The sequence below is a fragment of the Gossypium hirsutum genome, chromosome D08, assembly GCF_007990345.1.
Source record: "Gossypium hirsutum isolate 1008001.06 chromosome D08, Gossypium_hirsutum_v2.1, whole genome shotgun sequence".
NCBI classification, from domain to species: Eukaryota; Viridiplantae; Streptophyta; class Magnoliopsida; order Malvales; family Malvaceae; genus Gossypium; species Gossypium hirsutum.
In genome coordinates this window covers 12,426,923-12,437,097 of record NC_053444.1, presented here as the reverse complement: position 1 = coordinate 12,437,097, position 10,175 = coordinate 12,426,923, and the positions used below count along the sequence as shown (strand labels likewise).

General features: G+C 34.5%; 2 protein-coding genes across 5 annotated transcripts; one reads left to right on the top strand and one right to left on the bottom strand.

Moving 5' to 3' along the window:
* The first annotated feature begins 234 nt into the window (after nt 1-234).
* On the top strand, nt 235-2,139 carry LOC107913500 (pentatricopeptide repeat-containing protein At5g66520). The gene has a single exon (XM_016842117.2). It carries the CDS (start codon nt 268-270, stop codon nt 1,654-1,656), a length of 1,389 nt encoding a protein of 462 aa, XP_016697606.2. The 5' UTR covers nt 235-267; the 3' UTR covers nt 1,657-2,139.
* Nucleotides 2,140-2,453: 314 nt separating this feature from the next.
* Nucleotides 2,454-6,195, bottom strand: LOC107949271 (uncharacterized). Of its 4 annotated transcripts, none has more exons than XM_041099871.1 (13): nt 6,086-6,195; nt 5,958-5,988; nt 5,797-5,870; nt 5,659-5,698; nt 5,396-5,553; nt 5,059-5,248; nt 4,278-4,603; nt 4,072-4,200; nt 3,851-3,984; nt 3,659-3,756; nt 3,412-3,503; nt 3,197-3,327; nt 2,454-2,916 (listed from the first exon to the last, which is right to left on the bottom strand). In XM_041099871.1, exons 1-13 carry the CDS (start codon nt 6,107-6,109, stop codon nt 2,844-2,846), a joined length of 1,500 nt encoding a protein of 499 aa, XP_040955805.1. In that variant the 5' UTR covers nt 6,110-6,195; the 3' UTR covers nt 2,454-2,843. The 4 variants fall into 4 exon arrangements, with proteins under 4 accessions (XP_040955805.1, XP_040955807.1, XP_040955804.1 ...); XM_041099873.1 differs by having other exon boundaries at nt 4,278-4,525; XM_041099870.1 differs by having other exon boundaries at nt 5,059-5,262; nt 5,401-5,553.
* Nucleotides 6,196-10,175: the final 3,980 nt, after the last annotated feature.

The following is a 10,175-nucleotide window of genomic DNA, read 5'->3' as shown; positions in this document are numbered from 1 at the left end:
TTAATTTTTACCACTTTTTTACTTTAATCGTTGATTTTTTTTACCCCAATCAACACTTAAAAGTAACAATTTTTGGGTGATTAAAATAAAAATATAAACATGCTTAAAATCCTGAATTAAATATAATAATACTGATGTGCCATAAAATTATTAGAAACTTATAATATTTTTACTCATTCTATCCTTTCTCATATATATATATATATATTCTTTTCTTAGGCCTTTAAATTTTGGCAGAAACAATAACCCGCCACCACCGCTTGAATCATGTCATCGTATACAAAGAGAATCATTCAGTTGATAAACGCCTCCACTTCTCCTTCTCACATTCGTCAGATCCAAGCTCAGTTCATTCTCAGAAACCTCCTCAAAAACCACTTCATAGCTCACCATTTCATTAATGCCTGCAACTCTTTAGGCCTTTTAAACGATGCCCACGCCTTCCTCCTTCTTTCTAAACCACCCCCTCATGTCTTCCTTTACAACACCCTCTTTAGAGCCTTCTCCCACTCCAAAACCCCACACCTTCCTTTTTCTTTATATGCCCACATGCAATGCGCGTCGGTTTTGCCTAATAACTACACCTTCCCTTTCCTTCTCAAGTCCCTAGCCGATTTCCAGCTGCTCCAGAAAGGACAAATCGTTCAGGCCCATGTTTTAAAATTGGGTCATTCCCATGATATTTATATACAGAATTCCCTGATGAATCTCTATGCTTCGTCTGGTGAAATGAGGTTATGTCGCCAAGTGTTCGATGAAATGCGTAATAGAGATGTCGTTTCGTGGACTATTTTGATCACGGGGTTCAGAAATGTTGAAAAATATGATGATGCTTTGATTGCTTTTGAGCAAATGCAGTATGCAGGTGTGGTGCCTAATAGGGTGACTATGGTGAATGCATTGGCTGCCTGTGGTGGTTTTGGTGCTTTTGAGGTGGGGGTTTGGATTCATGATTATATAATGAAAAACAGATGGGAACTGGATTTGATCCTTGGGACTGCTTTGATTGATATGTATGGAAAATGTGGGAGGATTGAAGAAGGGTTGAAAGTTTTCCATAGCATGGAAAAGAAGAACAATTTTACGTGGAATGCTGTTATCAACGGACTAGCTTTAGCGAAAAATGGTGAGCAGGCGATTTGGTGGTTTAATAGGATGGAACAAGAAGGGTTTAAGGTTGATCATGTAACTTTAGTTGGGGTGCTTTCAGCTTGTAGTCGTTCGGGTTTGGTCGATATGGGTCGAAAAATATTTATTTCTTTAGTTGAAGGGAGATATGGATTCTTGCCCGGGGTTAAACATTATGCATGTATGATTGATCTCTTGGCACGGGCAGGATGTCTTGACGATGCTTTTCGAGTTCTGCAGGAAATGCCTTTCGAACCTACAAAGTCCATTTGGGGATCAATGCTGGCTGGTTGTAGAGCTCATGGAAATTTGGAATTGAGTGAGATATCTGCAAAGAAACTTATGGAGTTGGAGCCAAGTAACAGTGCTTACTATGTTGTGTTGTCCAATTTGTATGCCGATATGGGGAGATGGGATGATGCTGAGAAAGTGAGAACATTGATGAAAGAGAAGGGGTTGAAGAAAGACCTTGGTTTTAGCTCTGTGGAATGGGAATCCCAGGAACAAGTTTATGAAGTATTAGCATAGTGAATTCCCTTAAAACTTGTATGTCAAGAATGATTTACTCATTTCCTTCGATCTTCGTTGAAACGGAAAGGTCTGCTCCGCTTGGATCGAGTTCTAAATCTTGGTTATGAGGAAACTTTGCTCCTCTGGTTGAGGCTGGCTTCTTCCTGAGAACAAATGTATAGCCAATGAGATTAAATTCTGACCTATATGGCAATGGACAATTGTCAGCTGTTTTGGAGGAAAGCACTTAAGCAATTTGCAGTGTATATCATGAAATCATGAAAGCTTATTCGATGGTCTGCTGACTATGAGCAACATTATTTCAAGGTATAGGATTCTCTGTATTTTATGAGCATGTAACATGATACTCAGACCTCACTGCAGTGACTCAGAATGATTGACCATATATAAAGTTTGAAATGTACAGATCTTTTGATTAACTATGATCAGTTAGATTCCTATTTTTCATTTGTTTCAAGCTAAATAAATGAATATAAACAAGATTTTTTAGGCTCATTTGTTAAGTTCATTTATATTTATGAATAAACTTGTTTAATAAATCATCTAAATTTCTTTTAAAATTCATTATTATTTGATTATTATATATTAATAAAATTATTATTGCTTGCATGCTTATTTTATTTATAGTATAATTATTAATACTTATATTTGAGTATTTTGATATCTAAAAATAAGATATATGATTATTTATATATTTTTTGTTTATTATTTATAAACATTGTTCATGAACATGCTTGTTTATGCTTATGAACATGTCCGTGTAACTTCAATGAATGAACATAAACACGCATAAATTTAAGTAAATGATCACGAATACATTATAATACTTTGTATCTCGACATCTATAACTTCTTTTACAATATCCAAGCTCAAAACCAGAGTAAAAACAGTGGTCTACAATTCAAACACTAGAATAAACACACACACACACATATATATATAACAGGATCCTGCAATAACAAATATTATGCTTAGAAACTAAAAGTTATAATTACCATTAGAAACTTCAGTTACCATTAGAAACTTCAGTTCCCATTAATTCCCTAACATAAAATCTAAATATATGCCTATTTACAGAACGAATTGCATGGCTCTTTCGATCATTTCAAGCGATCATATGACTTTGTCTAGAACTCGAACGAATGATGTAAAAAGCCACTTCCTCAAAGACATGCCCAAATTAGTTACGGTGAGATGTCAGAGAAATATGTAGATAAAATTGTTTTCTCGCCATCACCAGTGACATCAACTTCCTTCCTGCCATAGAAAATAGAAGCAAATTCATTCAATTGAATTATAAATGTTAAAAATTCCCCTGGCGAGGAACTAGCTCAGGTCTTTACATGTGTAATGATTCCTTGCAGTATAGTATCAGGCAGATAAAATGTGGTACAGTTCTGCTAGGATCAGAAATTATAAAAAAAAAAAAAAACCTAATAACGCAAGGCATGGAAATCTTCAATACTAGTAGTAATCATACACACTGGTTAACTTAAGAAATGACCTTGTGATAAGATTTAGGGTTCAATGTACATACCATGGGGGGTGAATGCAAATCAACTTTCCAATTTCAAGGTCAACATTGGCACATATTGTTTGATTGAAAATAACAGTTACTTTTTGTCCTTCATTTTCCAATATTTTGGGGTTCTCTGGCTGCAAAATACCCTACACAAACACACGTATAACTTCAGTTTCTAAGTTTTCTGTTCTCATGGTATTGCATCTTAAAACTTCTTCAAGATTCCAAACCTCTATGGTCTTGACAAAAGAGCAATAACAGACTGTCAGCTTTGCATCCAAATATCTTGAAACAATGTTCACGGTAATGCAGCTTGGCTCATCTGAGAAAAAGGAGAATAAAGAAGAGCAAAGAATAAGCAATGTATCAAAACGCGTAAACAACTTTTTCATTAATTTCTCATGTGACGCAGTCTTTATAAGTCAATTTCCCTCAAAATTTGCTAAAGGGATAAGGCAAACAATAACAAGATGTTACTTTTAAAGCTAGCTCCATTCTGTAACTTCATAAGAAAATGCGTATCTGTCTCCTTTTCTTGCTGCATGACCTGCTGCAACTTTCCAAATAGTCCAGTGCTGCAAATATTGGGAGGACAAGTTACTCGAATATATTCTACTTTTCTAACATTTATAATTAACATGATAAGATAATTCTAGCCGTGTTATGAACCTGAATGCTCCTGGTCTAGGAATAAAGATGCCTTCAACAGTCAAGGAGGTGGCACCCAAGGCTTCCTGAAACTTATCTGAAATAGTTGGCTTCTTTATCTTAGGGGTAGCAAGTTTTAGATTTTGGTAATCAGCCTGCTTAAGCATTTTGTTCAAGTACATTCAGTTCATAATTCCAAGTAAGAGGCAATAACTAAGCAACTGCAGGCATGATGAGTATACCTCATCATTGCTTGATGACCCACCACTGAAGGGCTCATTGAGGTCTTCACTTTCAATGGTTCTATCACCGAGTGAACATATACTTCTTTTGAGAGCAGCTTGTACCCTTTTTCCTCTTGCCCTGCTATGCTGCGAAGTATGCATTTAAATTAAAATTTTAAGCAACAACTTATGGTTCAAGAACAATAATGAGAAAAGAGGAATACCATTTTAAAATTCCCTCTTAGCAGACTGGTATTATCTTGAAGGTCATCTAAAAGCTCAGCCATTGAATGCTCAATAAATCCATGACCATGAGCTTCTACATCAGCAGGAACAATCTCTAACTGGTTTTCCTCTTCTCCATTGAAATCTTCAAGAACCTCAGCTATTGAATGCTCTAAGGTTCCATGATCACTGGCCTTCAATCTTTCTGGCATTTCACCAGCCTTAGTTGACACCTCATTTTCATTATCTGAAGTAGCAGGCCAAGAAAGTCCTTTATGTGATTGGAAGCGAAATGAAAATCTAGGTTTAATTTTGCTTTTGGCACCTGCAAAAGCATTCATAGCCCAGGTTGCCAAATTAGAATAAAAGGAGCATCTTTCAAATGTCAAATAAAGACCCATAATATTGTGGTTATGTGAAAGATTTTAGGAACTGACTCACGGGACAAGTAGATCCCTCAATGAGGTCAGCTAGTGAAAGATCTAGCTACTACCATGCATACAGTTACCATACACTTTTTGATGCAACAGCACATTTTATGTGAATCTATCTATGTTACCACTTGCATATAATTGAATATTACTATTTAAAATAATGATATAGTAATTCAATAAGGTAGCAAGAGTTCCCCGCATACTCTCAGGAAGTCAGGATTTTCTCATCCTTTTCCTTTTCTGCTTACTACCATGAGAACATGATCTGATGAAAAGCAAATGCACACACTGAGAATGGAATGATAATGCATTAGAATCAAGTCAATCTTGGAGCAAGAGTAAAAACCTTTATAAGATTTATCAGCTTTGGAGGCAGAAGAAAAGCTAGAAACATTTTTGTCCAAATTGATTAGTGCCTCAGCCTCTTTAGTTACCATAGACCATGCATTTTCCCCATTTCCATCCTTAATTCCATAACTATGATCAGATTCTTTAGCACCAGAAGTAATGGATGTCTTTGAGCGCATAACATTCTCCTGTCCAAGGAAACCTAATTATAACACACAAAACAACAAAAAAGATGCCGAATACACTCAACGATCACAAGTTAAAGCACCATCATTAGACAGCAAGATATCCCACAAACAAACAAAAAATTAATTATCTGAAATTTTACTTATTACCTCACCATCAGAGACCAGTTCCTCACAGGAAACTCTTCTACATAACTTCTCAGAGGGGAAGCAGTTGCCCTCATCGGAAGAGTCAGGCACTTCAACATCCTCTTCAAGACAAAAACTTATGTGTTCTTGATGGTACGAGCGGTTGTTATCACATTTTTCTAACACAAAATTTAAAATCAAATGAGCAATACATCAAACAGCTTAACAAAAAAGAATTGCAGCCACAACTCAAATCTAGAAGAAATTGACCAGAAACTGGATACCTTTAAGTGTTTCAGGTCTTGATTGAAGTTGAAATCTTTCCTATCGACGCAAAAAATTATAAATCAAAATTCAAATAGAGAAATAAAAACTTTCAACATTTACACATAAACTAGCAAGTAGAGTAATTGAGTAACGACCTCTTTCTCTTTTTCTAAGCGGTCGCCTAATGAAGCACAATTTTCTCGAAAATCATCGTCGAAATCGTCCTCGTCTGCCAAATTATCGCTCATAAGCTAATGTACACATCCTCGATAAACACAGAAAAATAACAATAATAATGTTGATAAAAAGAAATTACCAGAAATGCTCTGATCAGAATCTGGATTTTCCTAAAATCAAACAAGTAGTCAGTAAATAACTAACGATGGTGAAAAGAATATAATTTGTTTTTCAGAGGGAAAAAAAAGTCGATGAGGAAGTCATTACCTGAAATGCGTTTCGCCGCCACATTCCGGAGCTCCGTTCTTTCCAAGTTCAAAAATGGTAAAACTACCCGGTTTTTTTATTATTTTATTTAGGCTTAATGACAAATTTAGCCAGGTTGACATATTTTGTTAAAATTGTCCTAATTGTATTTTTTAACCTTTTTTAACCTTCAATTTTTATTTTTATTTTTAATTTGCTTTTTCTAATAAATTGAATAAAAGCACGTTAAAAATGTTTATAAGGATGATGTGAAATATTTGTAATAAGATGTAATTTATTACTTAAATAACCCAATACAATAATTACACGTGGAAAATAATAAAATAAACAATGCATTAAATTAAATTAAAAAACAACTCTTAATTTAAAGAAAATAAGCATAATTATCAAAAAAAAATTAACTCAATAGAAAAACTTCTCAGTCAACAAACGTATGAAAGTTTGAAACATTTTGAAAGAAAAGAAAATTTGAAACATTGAATTTATTCATTAAATCTATTAGAAAAAGCAGATTGAAAAAAAAAACAAAGTTTGATGGCAATAAAAGGCTCAAAAATACAATTAGGGTCATTTTGACAAAACATGTAAACGTTAGTGGCCAAATTTATCATTAAGCCTTTTATTTACTTTCTGAAAGCTTTAAAAAAAATTATTGGTTAAAATATGTGATAAGTTCCTTTACTCTTCCTATATTTAGAATTTAGTTTTTGACTTTTAACTTTATGAATTTAATCTTTCTACTTTTCAGATTTCAAAATTAAAGTTCGATAATTAATACTATTAGGATTATTTCGTCAAATTCAAGTTGATAGCAATGTCATTTTTTAGTTAAAGTGAGTAATTTTTTCTTTGCTTAATATAATATTTGGTATCTGAACTTGACATTTTTTCTTAATTTGGTACTTAAACTTTTTGTTGTCCAATTTGGTACCCAAACTTGATACTTTTTTCCTAATTTAGTACCTAAACTTGACACTTTTTCTTAAGTTGGTTCTTAATCTTTTTGGGGGGACCAATTTGGTACTTGAACTTGACTCGTTTTCCTAATTTGGTACTGTAGAAACCATTTTTTATTTTAAAAAAACGAGAATCAATTTTGAAAATGGAAATGGAGTCGCCACCGATCTTTTATTGAGGTGTGATCGGATCACCTTAAAAATAGTTTTAGGTCTGCGAATTTTGAGAAAACAGGTTCGGGAGCCGGTTACGCACGAGGAAGGGCTAGCACCCTCGTGACGCCCAAAATTGGTACCGAATTGATCGTTTAATGTCTTAGGTGTCAAAAATTTGAAAAGATTTTAAAATACAATCCTTTGGTGAGAAAACTTGAATAAACTAAATTGAATGATAAGACGCACTTATTTTGCAGGAATAAATTGCCACACTCAATGAGTTAGGGTGCAACAATTCAATCTTCGAAATTAAATTTGTCCCCCCTTTTTAGAAAATCATGTATTTTAAGTAGGTTATTCGATTATTTAAGTCAATCGAGAAATCAAAATCCAATAAGTTAGGGTTCAATTTCTTGAAATTCCTAAACATCAAACATTATCTTTATTCTGAAATCAGGACAACAAAATGTGGTATCCAGTAAGTTAGGATCCAACATTTTGTAATCTTAAATGCTTCATTTTAAAATTACGGTTTTAATAAAATGAACACTTGATTATCTAAATTCATTGAGATGAATTGAAGCCCAGTGAGTTAGGGCACAATTCTCTCGAGAACTTATGATCATCAGACCTTTTGAAAATTATGAAATGAAATGGTTGCAACAAAATATGTTTTAAGAAGAACAAACACAGTACAATTGTTGCGTAATGTAAAAGACAAATGATAATTCAAATACATGCCAAGAAGTAACATATATGCAAATAATAAATAAAAATAACAACGATAATTTTAATCACATTATACGAATACCAATATTGACAATCAAACATCAAAGAAATTAAGGAATACTTTTCTAAGACATACCCTAAACAATAAAAGATGAATTACGCCTAACGAATCCTAAGTACATTTTTGAAATATTTATACATGAACTTAAAAATAAAAGGGACAACGAGGGGTGCTAGTTCAGTTTCTAATCCTGCTTGGAGAGGAAATTGGCAAAAACAAGATGATAGATTATGGAATGGGAGAGATGCACGGTTCAAGCCAAATGAGCCTAAAACTTACTCCAAAGATAGAGGTATGCCTAATTCATTTAAAGGTTCTACTTTTACTAATCGAACTCCATATTCTTCTTCTACCTCTCCTAGTGCCATTAAGCAGCCAAAAGATATTACTTGTTTCAAATGCCAAGGAAGGGGTCACTATGCTCGAGAATGCCCTAATAAAAAGTCATTGGTGATTCGAGAAAATGGCGAGGTTGATTTTGAGTCTGATAACGAAGATGAGATGCCTCCTTCGGAAGATGTTGATGATGTGCATACTCATGATGAGTATGAAGAATACTTGGAGTATGGTGAGAAAGCACTTGTTGCTCAAAGGGCTTTAAATGTCCAGTTTAAAGAGGAAGGACACGAACAAAGAGACAACATTTTCCACACGAGATGTTTGATTGGTGGACAACCTAGTTCATTGATCATCGATAGTGGAAGTTGCACCAATGTGGTGAGTTCTTCCCTTATTGAGAAACTTGGCCTACCTTGTGTGAAGCATCCAAGGTCATACCGCTTGCAATGGCTGAATGATAGTGGGGAGGTAAAAATATCTAAACAATGCTTAGTTTCATTTTCCATTGGTAGATACTTTGATAAAGTTTTGTGTGATGTTGTTCCAATGCAAGCTGGACACATATTACTTGGACGGCCATGGCAGTTTGATCGACAAGTAAATCATGATGGTTTCCTTAACCAATATACCTTTGTGTTCCTTGGAAAGAAGTTTACTTTGGCTCCACTTCCTCCTCAAGAAGTCTACAATGATCAACTCAAACTTGCTAGTGAGATGGGTAAGGGAAGTGAGGTAAAATCATTAAAAAAGGCTGAGAGTAAAGAGGCCCTTAGTGTTAAAAGCCAACTTAAAGGCCCAACATTGGTAAGTGATTGCACACACAAGTCACGAGATGAGAGAGCGAGTTTATTCGCTAGGTTTCGAGATATCAAATTTTCTCTTTGTACAAAACAAACATTTGTAATTATTAGGTTTAGAGAAAAATTTGTTTTGACTAACCCTAATACACATTTGCCTAGTTGTTTTGTTGATCTTTTGCAGGATTTTGAGGATGTATTTCCTTCTGAAATGCCTAAAGGATTACCTCCTTTACGAGGGATTGAACATCAAATTTACTTTGTGCCTGGTTCGAGTATTCCGAATAGACCAGTCTATTGAAGCAATCCTAAAGAAACTAAGGAGTTGCAAAGGCAAGTTGAAGATCTCTTAGAGAAAGGGTTGATTCGTGAGAGTCTAAGCCCTTGTGCGGTCCTTGTACTTCTCGTCCCAAAAAAAGATAGTTCTTGGAGAATGTGTGTTGATTGTCGTGCTGTCAACAAGATTACGGTAAAGTATCGATATCCAATTCCTCAATTAGATGATATGTTGGATGAGCTTAATGGTGCATGCATTTTCTCTAAAATTGACTTAAAAAGTGGTTACCATCAAATAAGAATGAAACAAGGTGATGAATGGAAAACTGCTTTTAAGACTAAGTATGGCCTGTATGAGTGGTTAGTCATGCCATTTGGCTTAACTAATGCTCATAGCACATTCATGAGATTAATGAACCACATACTTAGACCTTTTTTAGGAAAATTTGTCGTTGTGTATTTTGATGGCATACTGATTTATAGCAAAACTTTGAATGATCATGTTGGGCATGTTAAATTACTATTGGATGTGTTAAGGCATGAACGACTCTTTGCTAATCTTGAAAAATGCACCTTTTGTATGGATAAGCTTGTTTTTTTGGGTTTTGTGATAAGTTCTACAGGAATCCATGTGGATGAGGAGAAGGTAAAGGCAATTAAAGAATGGCCTATCCCTAAAACTGTTTCTGAGGTAAGGTCTTTCCTTGGGTTAGCCAGTTTCTATCGCAGGTTTGTTCGTAACTTTTCCACAATTGCTTCGCCTTTGACTGTACTTA

Excerpts from the sequence above, each read along its gene's own strand:
- LOC107913500 (XM_016842117.2), top strand. The coding sequence starts at position 268 with ATGTCATCGTATACAAAGAGAATCATTCAGTTGATAAACGCCTCCACT.
- LOC107949271 (XM_041099870.1), bottom strand. The coding sequence starts at position 6,109 with ATGTGGCGGCGAAACGCATTTCAG. Across the intron at positions 5,554-5,658 it reads AAGACCTGAAACACTTAAAG|AAAAATGTGATAACAACCGC; the intron begins GTATCCAGTTTC and ends ATTTTGTGTTAG. Across the intron at positions 4,201-4,277 it reads TAAGAGGGAATTTTAAAATG|CATAGCAGGGCAAGAGGAAA; the intron begins GTATTCCTCTTT and ends CATACTTCGCAG.